The 23,327-nt window shown below is 47.2% G+C and overlaps 1 protein-coding gene across 1 annotated transcript in view; it reads left to right on the plus strand.

Annotated features, from left to right (window-relative positions):
- Positions 1-9,607: 9,607 nt before the first annotated feature.
- The window catches only part of LOC105564184 (DE-cadherin), a 75,482-nt gene continuing 61,762 nt past the window's right edge, over positions 9,608-23,327 (plus strand). The window contains exon 1 of the mRNA XM_012016393.1: positions 9,608-9,647. Within this exon, the coding sequence (XP_011871783.1) occupies positions 9,608-9,647 (40 nt within the window). The remainder of the gene's footprint in view (positions 9,648-23,327) is intronic.

Consider the following 23,327-nt stretch of genomic DNA (forward strand, 5'->3'; position numbering starts at 1 on the left):
TTATATAATTTTATTTTTTACTCGAGTAAACATGTGAGAGACCAATAGTGATAAATCGATCTTTATAAACAGTTTTGTGATGAAACAGAGATAAACTTTCTTTTCCAAAAGTAATATATTTAATATTTCTCTGTAATAACTGAACTAATTATTCACGCAAATTGTCCTTAAAAGAGCATTAAATAATTCACGCGCAGCAGTTATACATGTAATTTGCTCTCAATAATGCATATTCTTTAATCCAATTCTTTCATGAAAACGAAAATTTGTGTAACACGATATCTCTATTTCAAAATGCGCTCCTAACTAATCGTTATCAAGCGGGGTTCATTATTATCGTAAGCTGACGAATTAGTAACGACGAAAGACCAAACAAACCAAGTTAGATAAAACAAGAAAACCGATAAGAATTCTTCGATCGAAGTTGGCCTGAAACGAAAGACGTAGATGGTTCAATGTACGTTTATTTTATAACACGTTGGATACTTGGCGATTTGCTTCTGTGTCGTGTAACGCAAGACCGCCGCGCGTCTGCACCGTTATTCGTGCAACGAGCGTCGAACTACCGCGTTGTATGTACAATAGTATTACATCTCGAAACAGTTGTAGTTTAGAAATGTATGCAGAAAAAAAAGAGGGAGATTTAGATGATCCGAACAACACGACTCCCCCGCGCTCGCGTACAACTTCGGGATCCCGTTTGCACGTGTGCACCGCGACACGCGTGCACGTACGTACACATGCGCGCACGTAGATCACGGGAGGTCGCGTATATATGTTACATATCCTGGGATGTGATTTATGGGACCACGGCTTGACTTCTGCAACACGTTCGCCCGCGCTGCAGCTAATCCGTCTCGCTTCGTCTCGACCACTTTTCCTTCGAGGTACAGTTGAGCCATTTCCGTTTGCGATACGAGATGCAAATATTGTCCCCGGTGCGTCATTACTGCGAGATTCGTCGACGTCCCTTTTTCGCGAACATTAATTGCTTCCCCTTCCTCGCCTTGCCTTTTCGCTCGATTATTCATTAAAGCGTGACGCATCGCTCGGCGAACGATGTAATTCGACACTGTTGTAGCGCGCGCGTTGGAAAACATTTAGAGCGAGGCTCGCGTGCAAAGAAGCCTATGGAAAATTATCGTCGGCACACAGTTGTCGCCTTCGTCAACGTCCAAAACTAGCAGGAATGCGCAAGGTACGCAACAAGGTACATAGGCGTCTAGCTTTCGGAGAATCTTACAGCAGTTCGCTCGAGAGCGAGCGACAGATACGTTTATTTGAGCTTTTTTTTTAAGTGAGTAAAATAAAAGCGAGTTTTATATTGCGACGGGAGTAAGATCGGAGCTAGGGGACTGTCCTCGTTTGAACAATTATTTTTATTCTAATGGAGGAAAACCGTTGAAAAGAGGTGCACAGCGATTCACACTTATACTAATGTGAAATACGTTGTAACAGAATATAATAACCACTGATTACTGTTGGATCATACTTGGACAAGGAGCCTCGCTCACATATTACAAGGACAATAACACGCTGAGGATGACTAAGTAGAGTGGAAACGTTCGTAGATAATTAGCTAATCATAGATATAAGAAATGCGTCACCGTTTATGTTGTCGTCATAAGTTAGTTAACTGTTAAAATTGTATAATTTTAAACATTGTAATGACTGAATGGATTTTTAATAACATCAAGTTTATTCGATCGTATCTGGCAGTTTTAACGTTCAAGACTCGCTACGTTTCGACCGTGGGTTTTGGCCCTTTTCAAGCGACCTGACTGCACAAAGTAGGAGAATTTTTAGATTAATACGTAGATAAAGTGTATAACAAGGTCCGTGGTATTTAGTCGACAGTTAAAAGAAATATGTTAAAGTTATTACCTGAGAAAGTCGTGTACATGGATTTACGTATACTTTGGTGATCTAAACAGGATTGTAAAAAATGAGAGAGTGTTAGAAGAAAAAGAAAGGTGAATTTTTAATGTTTTCTTGACGATTAGTCGCTCGTATTATTATTAGCCTTGTACTCTTTTCTTTTTAAATTCATCATCGCTTTAGTTACATCTTATTAGTTTAGTGCTGCGCTTGATACGACTTTGTTCGCCCTGACGACTTTAATAGCCATGATAAATGCTCGCGATTTGGTTTATTTTTCTCTCTTCAAGATCCCCTTTATTTTTCTACGTGCTTTGTATATCATGTATCCGGCTCTCGTTTAATCTGCGTCTATTTCCTCAGGTAGAACCGTCTCGAGATCTTCTTTGAGAACAACGTTGGGGTAAGCGCCCTTGTCGTGCTTACTTCCGAGAAGTTCGATGCTAGACGCTCTCGTAAACTTTATCTTGTTACCTTTATACAGGGTGTTCTAAGCTTACCGGTAATTTTTTAGCGGAACATCCAGTATGTAACAGAGCGGATGCGCATTACTGTTTCTACTTTATTAACGCGCGGAGAACGAGAAAAAGGCAAGGCCGGGCGGGCAATCGCGCCGGCGATAAAATATTTCCACGTCGTTCTTATCTGCGTACAATGGGGATGGCCTAGTTAGCGAGATCGATGGCTGCTGGTTATATTTTATTACAACACCAATCTCCCGTACTTTCGATAAAGATCAAATCGTATACGAATATCATGACACGTCGGTTTCGAAAGTGGAGCATGTTCGTACGGTACGAGCGGCCGTCGTTAGCGAAACGGTATGAAATAAATAAGGGTGGGCTAAATTCGGAGCATCAGCCGTTCTTCGTCTTCATACGATAAATGATTGGGAAGAAGCTTCGTAGAGAGAGAGAGGGGGGGGGGGCAAACGAGACGGCAGCTTTATTGGAAAACCTTTAGACTAGTATACGCGTACATATATAACGTTCGCAAATTATTCCTCGCCGTATGCTCCTCCAGGGATATTTCGGTTATTAATGAGCGTGCATGATATCGCCGGGCGACGAAATTAAAGTAACGAGCGGCCGAAAGCCGCGGTCCTTTTGAGTTACCGCGACCTCATAATTGCTCCCCCTCCCCCGCGCCGCCCTCGGCAAAATTATTTCCGTATCGGGCGACGCGCGTCCCGAAAGGCCGCGCCGGGCACCACTTGGCGACAGTTGCAGTTTCCGCGCCGTACAATCGGCCGTAAAATCAACATTGACACAAGCTCCCCGACACAAAGGCCCCGGCATTAACCGCGCCCGACGGGACGTGCTTGCGCGCGCGCTCGGTCGCAATTTTTCCAGCTGCATCTCCGGCGACGTGTGCGGGGGCAAAATTGGATTACGGACGTTTACATGTTACTTCTGCCGGGGGAGGTACGAATGCACCTCGTTTACGCGGCGGCAACGCCATTCGCTGATAACGATACCGCCGCGACCCGCGGAAGCGCGCACCGCTCGCGGAAACTTTGCGCCGAGGCATCTCCCTCTGAATAGCAAAACACTCCCGAGGATTGAGCCGTAACTGGTATTTAAAAGCGCGGTGAATTATTTGCATCATTTTATTCGGTTGAAGGGCAAACGAGAAGGAACGAGGATCGCCCGCAGGATATATTCCTCGCGTTCAATTGTACTCCTTCGGATAATTCTACACCGTGCGTTTAACGTCTCCGCGAGATAAAAATGCGAATGTTTATTTTATATTATAACGGCGTACGAGAACGGAACTAAAGTATGGGGCTCTGAATTCTTTTATTACCCGGTTATCGATCTACAGGGTGTCCCGTTTTAACGTGGACAGTAAAATGTCTCAAGAACTGAGGCCAGCAAACGGAAATGTTTCAGACGAGAGTTTCGGACAAAAGTTGTTCATATTAATTGGTAGAATAAGATGGTATAATAAACGATAGGGGTTTCCGTTTCAAAAATTGAAGGTGACCTTCGCGTGACCTTTAAATGACTGTTCAAGGTCGAATTAACGACACCATCTTATGCCCCCCCTCGAAACCAAACGACTCTCGTCTGAAACATTTTTGTTTTGCCGGGCTTAGTTTTTGAGATATTTTACTGCCCAAGTTAAAACGGGACACCGTGTATGTATAACGAGCACGGTATTTGAATAGGCGGACGATGTCAAAGATTTTTTTTTTTATTTGGCGAAGGTGAGCAGGAGTTACTCTTCCGCGGTAACCGCGGATAAATATTAATATAGTGTCCGCGTGTGCACAGCGGCACATGATAGGATAATAGAGACGTAGACATCCTCGTGCGATATACACCGCTCGACGGGCTCGACGCTTTATTGATTGCGCGGTGTTTGCAGCGGAGCGATTTGAACCTTGTCCAAAAGAATTGATACTCCGCGCGCGCGGCTGTTGCCTTGGACAACGGTAATTTGCGGAAGATTGATACGTGCGCTACAAGTATACGGTGCCGCGCGCGGAAATATCGGCGCCGCCGAGCGACGGCGCATCCCCCTCGGAGAGATAACGAAATTCCACGCGAGAGAGCAAAAATAAAAAGAGAGAGAGAGAGGCTAATTGATAGATATTTTATAAAAACGTCGGCGGGCGCGCATATTTTCGTGCGCAACGCCACGTTGTTCCGGGCGCTCCAGGCGGGAATCTCCGATAATATTTGCTCATTATTTGCCGAGTAATTTCACCGTTAATTTAATTTCCGCGCCGCGCCCGGCCTGCGGACTCGCCTTCCCCGAGTTTGTTCTCTCCGCTCGCCGGCTCCTCCGAGCGCCGCGCGCCGTGTCCCTCTGATATCGCTGTAGTTGCGACGTTTGAATTGTTTGCGCAGTAGGTCGAACTAAATGGGACGTCGGGCCGGAGAGGAGGCATGCGAGCGCGGCGGTCGAGCGGGCGAGGTATGGCGACGGCGCGGACGGGGAAAACGAGAGAAAAATAAGCCAGTAATAGGGAGAGTGGAAGTGGCGAGGAGCGTTTCTGCTGAAACTTTCTACTTCGCCAGATTGAAATTGTTTTTCATCGCCACGCCGACCGAGGGCGAATAGGCGCGCCGGAGCGGATTCGTCGACCCTCGCCTGTTTTCTTCGCTCTCATCGCCGGCCGATACTCCCGATCCATTCGTCCCCTCGCCGCCGCCGCCGCCGCCGGCGAAATTATCGGCCGTTCCTCTAATCGCGTCCTCGACGGTCGTTTTATCGCCGGGCGTTTCGCGCTCGAAAGCGCCCGCATCCGACAATCGCGTGGCGCGACGCGCTCGCTCTTGGATTATAGACGCGTCCAGTGAGCCTCGGGTAAGTCCCCCGGGTACCATATCGCCCGGAAGAACATCGTCTCATTTTCCCTTTCGAACTTCTCGCCCGTCCCGCGCGAGAACATCCCTCGTATTAGACTGGCGCTCGGTTGCTCCAGTGGTCGCGCGGGCAAGTATTAGGTGCGCAAAACAGTTCTGAGCCCTAGATTTAATGAAGCGTTGACATTTGGCCTTTCAAAATGCTACGCGGTTTGGCGTTCGACATGATCTCAGAAATCAGTAGCGTTGACGATGGCAATGACAAAAGAGCATACTCGATTTTCCATCCACCCCGCGGTTCATCTGAAGATAAACGCTGCTGAAGCCGCTGAAACGATTTGTGCCGCGTAATTTCGCCAGGGAGATTTCAGTCTTGAAGATGGACCGCGTGCTGGACGCCCTCGAGAGATTGAAACGGACGAATTGCAGGCATCGCTCGATATAAACTCCGCGCAGACTGAAAGGGTTGGTCCAATAGTGTTGATAGTTGGACCCTCGCTTGAAAGTTACCGCCGGTGACTCCGCTGCCCTAAACTGGCCCTTTGTACCGTCGGGTGGAAAATATTTGTCCCGCGCGGAAACATTCGATCCGGCAATCGTACTTACCTGTCGGAAGTGCTCGAATGCAAATAGTGATCAGCGCCCGTAGCCCTGGATCGGCCCGGTCAGTTCGTTAAGCCCCGTTTTATTTTCATTTCCCCATGAATTGCTCCGTGTGTCGCGGGACCGTCAAGGGGGTCACCAGCTGTACCCGTCCCGTGGTGCGCGCGTGCGATTGCACCTCACGTATTATTTTGCCGATAATCCTTTTACATTCCATTAACGTGTATCCAGTTTTCCCGTAATGTCGTTAACTCAATACTTCTTAATTTAATTCGGACGAGAGGAGCGCGTTACAGTTTTATGTATTTTATTCAATGACGGCGTCCAAGTTTGCAAATGACTCGCTCGTCAGATATAACTGGCGATCGCTCTTGGCGCGTGCAAAATGCGCGGCGGTCGTAACGAGCGAGAAAACAAGCTGCCGTTGCATGCGAAAGAATTAACTTCCGAACAGCGTCGAGAAATTACCCCGGATGGGGGTCGACGGGCTAAAAAGCTCCCTTACGCCGCGTGTCTTCTAGTCAGCACAGCCGCGGGATCCGCATAATTTTATACGGAGCAAGCAACGCTACACCATCGCGCTCGTTTCGCGCGCGCAACTATTTTTACATTAACGTACATACAAGCCGCCGCGGAAACAAAAACGACCCCCCGACGACGCCCGGGAGAAATTTTACGATTATCATAAACACGCTGAGTGCGCTCGTAAATATGAGGACATAGAAGTCGCAATGACGCGGAATTCTGCAGGGCGATATGAGGACGTACATACGTTAGCGTGCATTATCGGCGACCGACCTTTCTTATAGCGAATTCGGTTGCTTGCACTGGTGCGCACTGAGTGCGCACTAAGGCTTGTTTACAGTCAATTCTTATATTTCCGAAGCGTCTTAAATATTCTTGAAATATTTCGTAGCCAGTAAAACGATCTGTATAGCATCCATACGGATTGTGTTTTCTGGCTAAATCGCTTTGAACGTGCATTTAAGACAAAGTTAAGTATAAAAATTGACCGTAAACTGGCCTTGGTGTGCACTCGGTACGCACTAGTGCAAGCAACCGAATTTGCTATTAGATACGCGCGTCGGCGTGTCTATATGTAAATCCGTGCGTTTCAACTCTCTAAGCAAATTACTGTTAACGTTACGTGGTTCCAGACGATGTTGACAATCTCGCGCCGAGTCGGGGACAATCTTCGCCGATACGTGTGTCGATATATTAGGGGGATGCCAGGGAAGATTATTGCCGAGAGCGAAGCCGGGCGGTGAATTTATTATACGCTCGACAAGTATAATCGCGGTAATCGTTTGTAGCTTTTCTCCACCTGTGCGTTAGCTTTTCAATGCCGACTCGAATGAAGCCCGACGGGCGGGGAAGTATAGAAGCGACGGTCCGAACAACAGTTGCGGACGTGAACCGTTCGCTCCGAAGAAAGTGCTCCGACGGGTGGAAGAGGGCGAGGGTCCGAGGGGATGGAGAACCGTGCGAGATCAACGATGTTTTTTTTGGGGGGGGGGGTTATTTCGCGGCGGGGTGCCACATGGCGTGGAGGATTTCACTTCTGAAAGGAGCAGGATGCGTTTGAAAAGATGCGTAGGTCAGGCCGGACACACAATAACTGCGTCCGCCGCGCGATTGTTTGCGCCCCGAGGTCTCAAAATTGTACCGCCATATTGCACACAAAACGATATTACTTTCCGATATCCCCGATGCCGTTTGTCAATCCCAATAACCTGGACCTTTGCCTGCGCATTTTCGGGGCACAAAAATGCTCCCCTCCGCCGATTGTAAGATGGGGATTATTACTTTATTATGGGGATTATTGAATCAAAGGTTATTGCTTTTTAATTGTACGTTTTCAATTGGTTTTTAATTGAATTATAGATATATCCCAGCGCGAAATCCCCTTTATTGCGCAAACCGTTATTACCCCTCCTTTGCATTTCTCTCTTTATTATTCCGGCTCGTTTACGTTGGAATAACGCGTATAAATTATGCCGCCATTCCGCGGTAAATTATCGATTTTACAGCATTCATGCCAACGTACATAATTACACGGATCGCAGCATTGTTACGTGGTTATTGCTGGCACGTAGTATTTGTCAATGGCGTAATCGGAATCGGAAAAATGTGAGGACGGTTATGGATCCTAAGGGTGCACGCGGTGCGCGAAAACGTGGGGTGGCGATAAAGGCTGGGCTGGTAGGAGGGAGGAGGGGGGGGGGGTAGGATCATGCCGAGCCCCTACGTCGATCGAAATGAAATTTATGTTACGATATTGACCGGTTGTTTCATCCCGCAGCCGTCCGGTTTCCCGCGTTCGCGAACGTGCATGAGCGTCGGCACCAAGGGGGTAACCACTTGATGTAATCGTGGGACAGTGTCACCGAAATCATTATGAAATCCCGGTGTAATCGTCTTGTCCTAATTTTCACGTTTTCTCACTCGTTAGACAACGTATAAACATTTATAACTAATAAGAATATTTCTAAAAGTCGCAAGCAGTAATTACCAACGTCGGAGATTTTTATTGACCGTATCTGGTAATTTTAATAATACAGAAAATTTATTGCGAAAGGTATTACCTCAGCCAGGGTTTGAACCCGAACAATGTGCCTCGACGGTCGAATTAGTTGAGACGCCCGCCTTAGAGTGTAGGGAAGTCCAGGTTCGAACCCTGGCCGAGGTAATATTTTTCGCAATAAATTTTCTGTATTATTAAAATTGCCAGATACGGTCAATGAAATTCTCTGATGTTAACAAACATGAAATTTGATCATTTTCTCAGCTTGTTTTCATTTTCCAAAAAAAAAAATTTACTTCTCTTGGGAAAAGTGGGAAGCAAGGAGACACGTGACCGAGTACTACAATTTCAACTAAAATTACCTCTGCAAGCAAATACTTGTTAGTGAAATAAGAAAAATATATTTGGAGGAAATCCAACGGCTCTTTGAGGTTTAACAACGTTACGTATTTTTAAACGTGCATATAAGAAAATTAGTTGCAATTGAATGAGATTATTTGTAATCGGACGAAATCGTATGAAATCGTGTAATCGGCGGGACGACATTTTAGCCAGTGGTTACCCCTTTGGTCGGCACACGCGGTGTCGCCCCGAAAGGCCCGCGAGAAATGAAAAGTCACGAATCGCCTCTGTGTCAATAAAGCCCGGCAGGGTTTTATGCTGCAACAATTAATTTACATTGCTCTGTTAATCTTTAACATCGCGTACGCTCTGTGTCCGCGGGAATTCGCAAATTAATTTCGCAAAAATAAATTCCACGGCCGCATGCAAGCTTTTATAATTTCTGCTATATTTAATACAGAGAGACGAAGTAAACTATCATTCCGATTACAACGCAAGCGCGAATGTGGAAAATTTATATTTCGGCGAATGTATCTCCAGGTGAATATTTGAAATATATATTTTTGAAGTAATTAAACTGAATTTTTGAACGAGTAAGAGAGAGAGAGACACAGAGTTGATATGCACAGCTACATATCAATAAACCTTCGATATGAGAAATACACGGTACGTAGCTTATAATTTGGCACAATTTTATTTTACAATTAAAGCTATTTTGACCGAAGGCAAGAAAAAATATTTCGCGTTTATTGTCCTAGTTCGCGGCGTTAGCGAGGACCGCGGCGGTATTTTACGTTCAAGATCAAGCGTGGTCTATAAATCGGCCATAATTCTCCAATGTCTACGCTTATGCATCTTGAGGCACACTGACTACAATCTATATATGCATACGTGGTAGATACAATATGCGACGTTCGAGACTCGCATAGATGCGAGCACGGCATAGATGCAGCAGCAGTCGGCACGTGACCAGGCGAACAGAGGAGGTGAGAGATGCGCGGAAGAGAGGGAGAGAGAAAGAGAGAGAGAGAGAGAGCTCCGTTTCGCGAGGGAGTCGAGCAGTTCGACGGCGGTGCGACCCGAAGGGAACAACGCGGCAGGGGTCCCCCTACCACTCGTGAAAACCGAAGTGGGATTCTGCGGGGTGTTACGGTCTGTTTTACGATATTAAATCACGCCGCGGCGGCTTCCTCTTCCCCTATCGTCCGGTAAACTTGTTTCGCCGGCGACGAGGCACTGGCTAAAATGCAGTAAGATACAATGGGCGGCTACTCGGGATCCTCGCCTGGGGATGGGGAGGGCAGAGAGAGAGAGAGAGAGAGAGAGAGGGGTCGCGCCCCGCAAAGTGACACCCTCGGCCTAGCAAATTGATTCCATTTGCATAACGCGAGCCTATTGTGCACCTAGCGCGGTCGCGTCGCACACGCGGCCACGTGTACGTCAAAACGCACATGTATCACTCTCGAACGCGCTCACGATAACGGCCGGCGTCGGATAACTTTAATTCCCGGAAGCCCTCCGCGCGAAACAATAGAGTGACGACGACAAGAAAGAGCGTTCCATTGTGGGTGGGCTCTGTCACAGGATCGCATTAGCATATAAGCTAAACAACCTGAGAGCGACATTGAAACGAATCTTGGAGCGGAGAGAGGGACGTACCTTCACAACGTTTAACTATTATTTGACGAAGGAAGAAAGCGCCCCATTCATATCCAAACTCGCCTCCTGCCTATCTCGCGATAAAATAAGCGCATTGAAATTCGCGAAATGTGTCTTCGCGCGCATAATAGCGCAATTCAGCGTTTCTTCCGTGCTCCCGCGACCAGTACGCTAAATACTGCTAAATATTGCCGGAAGGCCGGCAGAAAGTTCATTGTGTTCCTTTCTTCGAGTGTTCCCTCTCCGTTTTTTCCTCGCTAAAGCGCACAAAAACTTGACTCTATGCGAAATAACAGAGATCACGAGTTAACTTCCGCGCTGTATCGCGCAAGTTTCGAAATGTACGTTATACCACGGAGATAGACGAGGCGGCCATTGTGTTGCCCGTAATATTATACACGCTAAAATTATTTTAAACAATGCACTCAAGGTAAAATAATATTTTGAATAGTAAAATTAGTGCCACACAGACGTGCGTTATCCAGAAAGTTACATCGAGATTAATCTGCCCATCGGTCGGGGAATATCGTGAGAGTCGAATGGGCTCATTCTACATCGTCACGCGTCGCAGCCGTGTGCGGAGCTTCCGCGAGGTCTCGTCTCTCCGAGATGTCTTTCCGGTTACAGCACAGTACAACTAGTGTGCCCACTCTCTGTCGGTCCTTCGATCCTTTCTGTTTCGATCACGTGGTATTCCGCCATGTTTTTGGTATAAAATTCTGCCACGCTGATTTCGCACCACCACATATACAACATCCGTCTCATTGGCTTCACCAAAATAATGGCGGATGCGCAGAAGGGATCGGCGCAAAAAAAACGAATGACAAAGTGGGCATACTAGTTATACAGGAAACCTCTGCCGTGATTTTTCCGAGATGCGCATTTTCAAACGGAGGACCGCGGCGTGTCGCGTTGCAATGCGCGCCCGCCTAACCAGTCGGCAGCGATAGGAGGCGTCGATAACGATCACTCGTTTCGACTTGCGAGCCCCCTTCGGTGCCCCCATAACGATCGCACGCTCTATTGCGTCCCCGTCAGTCGCGGCTCTGCCACCTCGGGGCTGCGAGACGGCGATGGTCGCGTACGCGACGACGCGAATTGAACGTGCGCGCACGATATTAGCGATATAACACGCGCCCTCCGCCTCCGTGCGACACGCGTCGATTTGAAATTGCGATACGCGACAGGGCGCCGACGACGAAGCGCTCCTTTGAGCTTTACGTGCGACGTCTAATCGCGCGCGCAGCCTTAAGCGCGGCCTACAATGAGACAGAAGTCAGTAGTCAGAAGACATAAGCGAGTTATAAGCTTGTTAGGGCCTGAGCAGAATGGCTGTCTTGTCTTCTTAAGTCATAAGACAGTTATTGTGCGTTACTTTAAGACAAAGATTTAACTCAGGTCCTTAAAGTAACGCGCGAAATAACTGTCTTGTGACTTAAGAATACAAGACAGGCATTTTGCTCAGGCCCTTATAGGATACTCACAAGTCGGAGCGCGGCAATCATAAGATTACACTTACGGCTTATGATTTCCGACTATATTGACTTCTGCCCCATCATAGACCGGGCCTTACTCTCGCGTGAGAACGCGATCAATTGATGTCCCATTGCATTCGCAAGGCCGTCACACGCCTTCGTTCTATCAACTTCCGCCTCTAATATCCGTCGCGATACAACGTGGCCCGCGTGACAGATCGGCCGATCCGCGGCAGGGGCGAGCGTGCGCGCCTTTAGCCGTTTACTTTTCCGCGCGGTATCGCGAGCGGCGCAGCGACGAATTTTTACGATGATGAAACACCGTGTCCGCGTTTCGTTCTTTTTTTCCTCTCTATCACGCACGCGGGACTCGCGAGCGACGACGCGAGAAGTTACGGTTATCGGCTCGGTTCGATCTCTGTCCGAGTTACACGCGCACGGGACACCCGCCGCGCCGCGCCGCGTCGACGCCATTGTACGCGTAACACGCGTGTCCTCCTGGAGCGATCGTTTTATGCGGGACCGGCCGCGCGTCGCCCGCGCCTTCGCCGCGGAAATGGAAATGGAATTTCGCCTCGATTTTATGCGGCAATAACGCGTGCACGCCGCGCGACATTCCTCCCCCGGTCAGATTTAATCTGACGCCGTAACAAACCCGATTGACATGCGGCAATTTGTTCCGCGTAGGATGAGCCGCGAAATGAAATTATTAAATTTGAGATTGCGCCGAGTGCTTTTCGCGGTGCTTATGCGATCGACGGGCGAACGCCCGCGTTTGAATCACCGCGAGAGCCGCCCCGCGCGCGGTTATTAAATTCAGAAAATACACGCTCGCTCGCCCCCGACCCCTTCCGACGCGCGGAGATTACGCGATTGTGCTTTTGCGATTGCGTTAAAAATTCTTATTCCGTAATCGCGATTGCGCTCGTTTGACATTGTCACAAACGGAGATAAGGGCTGTGCCGCGCGCTGGAGCGGAGCGCGAGATAGAATTGGAGACCGAAAATTACCGTTTGATATCATAAAGGTTCGCTCGGGCATGCGGGAAGCGCGTTCTGCGATATATCGGCTCGCAAAATATTCGCCGGCGAATCGGTTTTCTCATCCGCCTCGGAGCCGAAGCTATAAAAATGTCCGCGTGTCCATCCGGATCAGCCTCATTTATAATCCATTTGTCGTTTCGCGCTCCACTTACATTCGCGTTCGAAATTCTCCTTGAGCACGCTGGCAAGCTGCATTTACACTATGCACAGTTTTGACATAATGCAGCAGCCGACATCCTCCAGGAATAGCGTTAATGGCACTAACGAAACTCGAATATAATTCATTTGCGTTTCCGTCTCCGTCCCCGTCACGCGAACGTAATTTATGGTTTATTATTATGGATCGCCTTTTCATCTCGATCGCTTTTTTTGACAAAGCGGCGTTTGCACCGGCTCCGAAACGGCATTGTCTTCACTTGGAATCAACAATTGAATTAGAAAAGACCATCTTTTAATGAAATGTTTGTTTGTATTAAAGGTGCTTGCATTATACTTCTATCGAATAAGTATTAGAAATTTGTCTCATTAATATTATTGTCTCCGTTATTTCTTTCGGTAAAATCTTATGCTCGATTGTTTGGATAATAAAGTATCCAGTTTGTATAAACATCAATTTTAGTTGGCGCAATTTAATGATATCATTACTTTTGTAGAGAAAATAATATGTTTCTTTTCTAACAAAATATATCCAAATAATTAAATTATACAATTCTTGATTGGATGGCGCTTATACTTGGCGTTTTTACCTTTTTTTTTAAAAAAAAAAGATTATTTTTTAAGGTGATGGTTTTTACTTGTTAAATTTTTAATTTCTCGACTTTGTTTTCGCACCACGGCGCGGTTAAGTCAACTAGCGCCTCCGCAAAATTAGAACCGTAGCGCGCTCAGGTATAATATCTGCGAAGAACAGTCATAGGGGTTTATTTATTGCCGAAAATGTGAATCTACGCGACGGCCCGCAAAAAGGCCTCGCCGCGCGCTCCCGGCAAGAGTGCCAAGTTTTTCCCGCGAGTTTCGCGCCCCGGCGATGCATTGAGCGTCGTAACGTCTACATTTTAGGTGACGTCCGACGGAGGAACTTGGAATTTTCAATTTCCCCCGGAAAAGTTATTTTCGATACACAAGTGCACGGTAAAGCCTCCCAATTACATTTATTTGCACGTGCGCAACACATATTTCATCGTTAATTATTTCATTAAAGTCGTTTATAAAGTTGACTGCAGAAATTGTTACGCCTCATATGTTGGACAGACCAAACGACATCTAAAAACTACAATGAAAGAACATTCGAATGATATCAGGAAACAAGTGAACAATCACTCTCTGTGACTTGGTTATATACTTTATGTAATAATTTGTAAATCTTTTATTTCGTATAGTCAGATCGCTTGAAAAGGACCAAAACCGATGGTCGAAACGCAGCGATTCTTAAACAATTAATAATTGCCAGACACGGTCAACCAAATTTGATGTTATTTCATTAAAGTCAATGAAGGAACAAAACCGCCAAATAATATCGTAGTATTAATTCAATACACAATTCACGACAGGTATCATAATGCAATTTGCACGTGAATGCACGCGTTCACGTACAAGCGGATGCATTAGATGCCTCGGGTGAATTCAGTATGCATTCAGCTCGGTTTTGTGTCTCTCAAATTTGAGATTCCCCCCCCCCCCATTTTACTTTCTCGTCGTTCTCTCAGAAGACAAAATGTTGCGCGCCGCAAAATTTACTTCTTTATTGAGAATTGTGAGTTTTTGAATACCTATCTGTTTCGCGGTGCAGTGTTCTTGTTGCAACTGTACGGAGGGAATTTTCTTTCAAAATTTACCGCGAAAGTCATGTACCTAATCGTGGGACGCGTCGGCATTTTTGAAGAATTTTACGAGGGTTTTTTTGAAATTTTACTATCAAAATGTCACGTTGTCCCACGATCTGATATTCAGGATAAATTTTAAGAGAACTCGCAATTAATCGAATCGCGGCTACGAATAACTGCGCTTATCGAATCTTGTGAAAATAAAAAATTCGACTGTCATTCCGCGCAAGTGTAAGTAAAGGCTGAGTGGCGCGGGCAGCGTCGTGCCAGTGTGGCAGAGATAATTCTCCGACTTTTACGACGCGCGAAAAGCCGATGAAATCGGTCCAATTGGGTGGTGGGTGTCTTTGACGACCGGTGTGCCATTTTTGGACAAAGGAGCCACTCGTGCGAAATCGCAAAGAAAAAATTCGATTCGAATCGAGCGTGGCGTCAAGTCGAACCGAACTGTCGATAGAGCGCCCAAAAACAACGGCCCCGAACCGACCGGGAACAGTACCAATTCCTTTTCGCTTTACGGTTCCCCGCGACACAGTTCGACGCGATAAAGCAACGAAATGCTCCCGGATTACGCAGGACGATGATTCCACTTTCCCCGAGTTTGAAACTGATCCGCGAAACGGGCGCGAAGCCGGCATTAACTTTCCCCGAGTTGTAAGTTGCAAATCACAAGGGTGCGGACCGTGCCTCTACCCTTCCCTCTCGTTCGCGATTAAATCATAATTCCCCGGGGATCCTTTTTCGCGAGCCGCTTCGTGGGACGACGAGGGGAACGGTATTGTAATATTGCGGATGTAGTTGAGTCGAATGACTTACAGTAGCTCTTAATTTCTCGTTTCATCCCCTAAAATACCCTCGTTATTTTTTTTAAATAATTTATCGCCGCGTTGTTCGTATCGTGATTAATTTAACTTAACGGGAAAACTACATACATTCTCGGCTGCATCTTTCAGCGAGTGTTTCCACTTGCCATTAAGACCGATAAAATTCCACACATTCTTTTCCCGCGGAATATTGGACAAATTCTTCGAATGGCAACATAATAATAACGCTTCGTATCTACGTAGTTATCCAGCTTGGAAATTCTCCGCAAATATTGCGAATGTTAAATTTGCATTAGACAGAATCCCAATTACGTTCCCATCTACTTCATCCAATAAACATATTCGACGAAGATGCCGCTTCAATTTTACGCCGTGTATCGCGCGCGTAATGAATACGTTAATCGCCTCAGTCCGCGCCGGATCCTTTGTATTTTCTCATTCGATATACCGAGCAGCAATCCCATTTATCGGCCCCTTTTCGTTCTCTCCTCGGCGCGCGAGTGTCTCTCTCTCTCTCGCTCTCTCGGCTCGTCGGCACCCTTCCCGAAATTAAATTCTACTCTTTCACGCTTCCTCTGTCTCGTCACGAGAGTGTCGCTTTCCCCTTTTCCCTCCATCCCCCTCGTCGGTCCTGCTCTATTATACTGAATAAAAAAATTGGCACTCCTTCATCCGTGAAATCTCTGATCGAATTATCCCGTTACACATTTATCCCTCTGTAAAATTGTCGCGCATTAATTCAGTTACATATGTACATACGCATCTCGCTTACTTCGCGAAATTATATATTATATATATATTTCTCTCTCTCTCTCTCTCTCTCTCTCTCTCTCTCTCTCTCTCTCTCTCTCTCTCTCTCTCTCTCTCTCTCTCCGCGTTCTGCGTCCTCCGCGGTAGTTGCAGTCAGTTCGTGGAAGTACTTTGTAAATTAGAGTCAGCCCTGCTTTCATCTGCGTTCGGGCTTTTGTAGCCATCTGTAAATCATGACCAGTGAAAGACGCGCCTTTGCCCGGGTGAATGCGAGATCGACCGGCGCGCGCGCGCGCGCGAATATTTTTCCCTATGTAAGTCACGCGGGCGGACGTTTCCCCAATAGCGAACGAGATTTTTAGTTGTTAAGAGAAACGCGAAAATGACGGACGTTATTAATTCTGCAATGTTTCTTCCGTCCCGCCGGAGACTGAACCGTACATCAATCAATCTGAAGAGTTCGTTTCCGCCGGGAAAAAAAGATTATCCGTTGCCGGTGCAAAAGATACAGCGCAACATAATTTTTATTGTAACAATTTCATCCAACTAATTATTGTGTTCTTTTTTTCTGCTTTCAGGTGAGTACAAACGATACACCGGAAGCCCGGACCATTATTATTATTTACGACAAAATGGTTAATGTCGAAAACAGCCCCTGGCAAAATGGATGCGGTAATTAAAACATATGACAGTACAAATATTGTATTTTATATAATGCAACTGCGAAATGTGTGCGATGCTCCCCCTCCCCCTCGTGTTTCGTTCACTTTTCGCTGTTTTTTGTTTCCTCCCTTCGACCACACGCGCGATCGTATCGCTTCCGCGGCAATCGGTCCTCCCCAACGGAACGTAAAGTTGCAACGTGAATTTATGACGCGTGTCGCTAAATCAACTAATTGAGATTGCGTCACGTGCGATCATTGTGAGCACATGTTTATTACATACGCTAATTACACGCGATACAAGTCAGCCGTAAGTTCGCGGGGCGAAAAGCGGCCCCGGGGGTATCATTTTACCGTCAATGAGCCGTCGCTGTTGCAGCGATAATTTGCATTTTCCTCGGTATTAAGGTAAATCGTTTGATCGCGAACCGAAGGCGATTAATTATTACGCGGCCAAACAAATCGGTCACGCGGCCAAATCCTTGTCTTGACAAACCCACCGGGAGTCAACCCGGCTGTTTCTCGTCGTAGCGAAAAAAAAAACAGTTAGATTTAACGAGCGTGAATTAATTATCGCGCCCGCCCGTGCCTTATCAAAACGACGAGTTTCCTTGACGTGCGCTAAACACGCGCGTAAACGGCAGCGGCTGACAAAGGGTGCGTGAAATGGGGCGTCACGGTAAAACGAGTGGGTGTAAAACATGCGGAGGACGCCGTAAAGAAGAAGCGTAGATTTGAACAATTAATGGCGCACCCATTAGTCGAGATAATCTTCTTCCGATCCGCGGGCGTACCGGTTAATTCGCGCTGCGCGAACGCGGATTTGCGATGTCGGCAAACGGAACTGAATTGTTCAGCTTTATAGCGCAGAACGTCCTCCAGTCCCTCCCCCGGTGTTTCCTTCCTTTGCTATACGAGACGGTTGTTACGAGTGTATCCGGCGCGGTCGATAGTTGAAAAAGGAGAGCGTGCATAAAGGAGAATGTGTTCTATCGTAGCAATTTAACGACGCTCCTGCCGGCCGCGCGGCCTTTATAATAATAAGCGTCCTTTTAATAATGAGTGAACCGAGAAAATTGCCTCTGTCGTTATCAACGAAAGCGCTGCCCCCGCGGATGCTTTTAGTTCGCCACGGAATCGTTAACGGTGCAAAAATATTTTATATTGTATAAACGGAGAGATAATGGAGCCTTAATTTCTAAACAATGTGTCAAACAATACTTACGTCGATGCGTCACGGCATTTTAACCCTTTGAAGCATGGCGGTAACCCACGTTACCGCCTCAACTTCTTCACTTTTTGGCCATTTAATTTCTAGTTAATGCATTTATGTCGGTGTTTTTGCATTCTTTGGGTATCTTAGCAATAAAAGAACATAGAAAGAAGTTGAAATAACTGAACAAAGTGCCACGCTATGCGCAATTCGCAACGCGTGATTCGCAGAAATTCGTTGGACACTCGTTATTATACCACACTATTCGTGATTCGCAGTTTATCATTCGTAATTTGTTATTTGTCGTTTCGTTCGTGCTAACTGGACAACCTTTAACTTTTACCCATAGACGTAGTAAATACAGACTGAGCGTCCCGTTGAATTATCTGAAGCTTGTGAAGAGATAGACAGAGAAGATTTAAGAAGACTTTCTCTGTCTCACCATCGTGACAAGGGAGAATCACGTCTGTGTAGTACTGCGCAGGCACGATTCTTTTCTTTTACGATGGTGTAAGACAGAAAGGAAGTCTTCTTAAATCTTCTCTGTCTCTCTCTTCACAAGCTACAGCTTGATCAATGGGACGCTCAGTCTATATTTACTATGTCTATGCTTTTACCTGTCATTACAGGACTTGTATCATAAGTCTACCAATTAGTGAAGTTTCAATATTAGTAAAAAAAACCTGTTATTATTGTCAAACCGCTCGGCTGAAGCGAATCACTGCAAACAGCGAATCGACCGATTTTTCCTCCGCGCTATTCACGAATATACGAATCACGAATCGCGCATAGTGTATGGCGCTAGCTTAATATGTATTGAAATTGTATGCGTGTGAGGCTGACGCATTGTGAAAATTCATAAGCTATCGAGAGCCTCAGCTTTATTTTTAACGGTTCCATAGTTTTCGATTAATTAGGTTCGACAAACAGCTACACGCGCAACCTACGGTTCTGTATCGGGCACCGGAGGTTAAAAGTATGTCGCGCGCAGTAAAACCTGGCTCGATTTGTTTCCACGATGACGCATACAACCGTACACGGGCGTATTCCATCTCTTGAAATTTTCAAACCTTTTCCGCGCGGCTTTACACACGATATTGCCCACGAAAATGGCGCCCATATCTCGAGATGGTCTTAAATAAAGGATGCGGTAACCGTGCCGACAAATCTACGGCGAAGTTGTTGCTGCGTAGCTCCATAAATTCTATGGAGCCCAAGACGCGAGGACCAAGGGGAGCGATGATTTTCATATTGCCGGAAATTACCTAAACGGCGTGCCGTTTTGAAAGGCCTCCGCTTTGAAAGGCCGCCCCGTAAACAGCGGAAACGTTTGGCGGACGAAAAGAAGAACCGCGACATCTTTCATCGCGTTACATTTAAATAGCTAATATGGACGTACGGCATTCAACTGTGGGGAACAGCTGCAGATTCCAACGTAGAAATACTGAAACGATTCCAGTCCAAAGTTCTGAGTATGATACTAGACGCACCTTGGTTGGTAGCCAACGGCATCAAAATATGCATCATTCAACGCGACCTGCGAGTACCGAGTTTCAAAGAAGAAATTATAAAGTGCTGCACAAACTATTATAATAGACTCAAAAATCATCCGAACATTCTTACCGCGAACCTAATGGAACGTTTCCCCTGGTACGGGGAGGCTGAAGAGAAAAACGCAAACAGACTTTTTATCGCAGATTATAGCAATACATTATGCGAGCCACAACTCACCTTAATACAATATAAACATAAATAATATACAGGGTGTTGAGAAAAGACCGGAACCCCTGAATAACTTCGAAAATATTGCGGTCGATAATTCACCTCTTATGGTAAAAGGTTGGGACAGCCTTTACGACTCACCCTGTATATATAATAGTTTATTGCTTTCCCTTAGGGTTGCAAGATCAATTCCACAAATATTAGTGAATATCCTATACACAAGGGTAGATTGTAAAATATTTAAGTGTCGGTAACGTGCGCGATTAATTGATCCAATAATGGTTCCACGTTCCGTTACATCTCCGCTATACATTTTGCATTGAAGTGTGTCTTTTTTTCTCTCCTTTTCTATCGTATCGGGGTTTCTCTTGGCGAAACATAACTCGACCATGTTAATTCAAGTCGATCAGTTTTGCCTTCGAGATTTCTCGTGAACTTCGGATAGGGTCTTGAAACGTGGAAGGATCCATCCTGATTTACTCGCTCGAAGGAAATTTCCTCTACAACGATTTCACTTGGTTCCAGGTTTTCTTCATTCGTTCTTGCTCAACGATCCTCTCTTCCGAGTCGGCTTATTGCTCTCAGTCACGGTTCTTATTGCTCCTCCACAGTAGGCACAATTAAGTACGACTCGCCCGATTTTCCTTTCATCCACTCTCATTGCCGTATCCGGGGTTCTTTCTCCCTTAATTTTGCGCCTTAGACATATTCGCCGTCGATCAAGGCTACGCGGGGATTTGGAGGATAATACGGCCGGACTGTTACGTACAAGTGCTGCTCCCCGGTCGAAAGAGCTCGAGTAATTTCAACGTCCCCGCGTCAGTCGTGGCTTCGCCTGACTTCATCGAAAGGTGGCGGCGGTCTGCGAGCTTCACGCGAGGTGGATCCCGCAGCTATTATACAGCGTCTGATCCCCGGTTTAAGCCCGCGGATGTAATCGCGGGAAATAGGCAGTGGCGGGGGCTTGATCTGATAATCGCGAGTCTGCGGTTCGTGCACGCCCAAGTCCACGTCGTACGCCCCGCAGCACGTTTCGTCCGCGCACGTCCGCGTGCCCCGTCGCGGAAGTGCCGTCTCGCGAGCGCACGATAATTGCCACGTGGAAACGTCAGTTCGTTTCGGGGCGCGCGCGTTGTTACGTGTACGGACCGTATTTTTTCATTTCTGCGAGCGTGCGCACCAAGTTGGCTGCGGACGAGAAATTACAGCGTGCTCGCCGTGTCGCGAGCGAAACGTTTCCGCGCGTTTGCGAGATAAAACGCCCCCGCCCCTCCCGCGCGGCGTACGGAGGGATGTTTCTTTGATCGCGCGGGGGCGACTATTGTGCGCGGCCGCGCGGCCATTGTGTCCGCGCTCTCGCGGCGCGGCGGCGCGATTTTTCGCCCCGCACCAAATCAAATTTGCCAGCATTCCGTCCACGTCGCGCGTGCAAATCATCCCGCGCGACAAAGGCAATGTCTTCTCTTTACGCTGGATCAGTCTCCCGCCGAATAAAACTCGCCGGCGGACGGTGTCCCGCCGTTTTTTCACGCGGCGGCCGCGTAAGCGCCCCGGTATTTTTCGTAAATGCCAGCCGTGTCCCCTGTCCTCGCGCGAAATCCACTTTCCCGCCGTCACGTCGATCACGTTCGCGCGCCGATCGCGCGGGGGTTTAATCGCGCGTCCATTATTGTTTCCGTGAGCCTCCGGGCGGCTTTCCGCCGCGGCGCGTAACCACAATGCGGCATTTTTGCGGCTCCCCTCACCCCCATTATTCTTTCCCAACCCCGGGAGCGACGGGGGGGCTTTTCGCAGCCAACCGCCGCTACAAATAACAACGTTATTAATTTTACAGCATCGCGGTCGCCGCCGCCGCCGCCGCCGACGTCCGTAAAGAATGGCGACGAATCTCAGTTTCTCCGCCATATCTCCTTGTCCCACGTGGCTCGTGAGGGTAAAAAGAGCCATCGCAAAAATTCTACGGCGAGAGATTCTCTTTTTACAAATCGCATTCTGTACACTTGCCGGCGCGCACTCGCGGATTTTCTCCCCCTCCTTTTTTTTTATTTTGTGAGAAAAACGAGATAAACAACGGGAAAGGGCAGCGCGCGCGAATACCAATGCGCGACAAAGTGCGCCTCCCGCCCCCTCGCTCCCCCGTCCGTTCATTTTTCTCCGACAGGTACTTTTAGCGAACATACCCGGAATTATGTGCACGCGGGATGCAAATGTCGACCCTTGTCCAGCCGCGTGTCCCGGGGTTTCCCCGACCCCCGTCCGACCCCGCCCGGCCTCCTCTCCGCCTCTCCGCTCGCGTGTACGTGCACACACGCGCACGTGTTGCTCCGACATTCCTGGACATCACGCTTCCTTTCGTGTCGGAGAAATAAAAGTGACGCGAGGGGTTAAAACAGAGGCGACGCCACGCTGCACGCGTGGCGTAAAAATAGGGGTGTCGCGCCGCGTCTGAAAGGGGCTGAAAGCTCTGACCCGTTAAAGCCAGCCCACGGGGTCACGGGGCGGTTATCTGCGTCTTAATGCTACGCTATTTAAGTAATCCGCGAGATAACGATCTATCTCACCAAGCTGGTTAATGTCAGACTGACGCCGGGTATAACGGCGGCCTCAAATGGTTGCGGCAACCATCGTCCTGATGCGCCGCGGAAGATGGGGTAAAAAAAAAAGAGGAAAGTTTGCGCCGCGAGGTATCTTTTTGATTTTCATTAAGTCCGCAGTTTTTAAATTCTGTTTAAAGAGAGATCAAACGCACCTACGGTTTTACTGTTAAATAAAACAGCAAACAAAATTTGGTTTCTAGTTTCGATTAAATTCCATGCAGTCATTTTTAATTCCACGTAAAGATGTCAAAAGGACGTGGCTGCCATTGCTGTGCGCCGAAATTATTTAAAAATCTGAAATTTTTGCTCGCATTTTATATATTAATAACGAATTTTGGAGTTGCAGGGGAAAAAAGTTTGTTATTGCAAATACGATGAGCAAAATAAATAGAGCCTGTGTTTCTGTAGCTTATAAAATTATTTTGCGACAAAATTGAATAATGAACGTATGCTTTTTGGAGAGTCGCGTAAAAAAGTGCGCGCGGGCCGTCCCGTTTTTTTAGAAAAATAATGTTATCATAATGTATCGCGTTCAAAGCGCTACGCGACGTAGCTGCAATTCAGCGAAAGGCTCCGCGCGGCGTGTATTTACGTCACAGTACGGATATTAACGTTGCAAAATTTGCAAAGAGATTTATGTGACGTATGGCGATTCGAACCGGCTTGAGCGCTCAATTTTCGGCGGATAACACGGCAATTTGAAGTCGGCCCGCGTGGCATTAGCTGCCGATGTAAAATGGAAATGCGATCGGACGATGTGTCGCCGCAATGAACGGACGCCGGATAAGCGACACGAGTCGATACGGGCGACGTCGTGTCTTTTTCGCCACGGCTGTTACCTCTATGGCGCAACGTCTGTTTAAAATTTTCGAGTCTACTGGGTCATAGAGAGAAGCCC

This window comes from Vollenhovia emeryi, unplaced genomic scaffold (genome assembly GCF_000949405.1).
Source record: "Vollenhovia emeryi isolate VEMERY1.0 unplaced genomic scaffold, V.emery_V1.0 DF939168.1, whole genome shotgun sequence".
NCBI lineage: Eukaryota > Metazoa > Arthropoda > Insecta > Hymenoptera > Formicidae > Vollenhovia > Vollenhovia emeryi.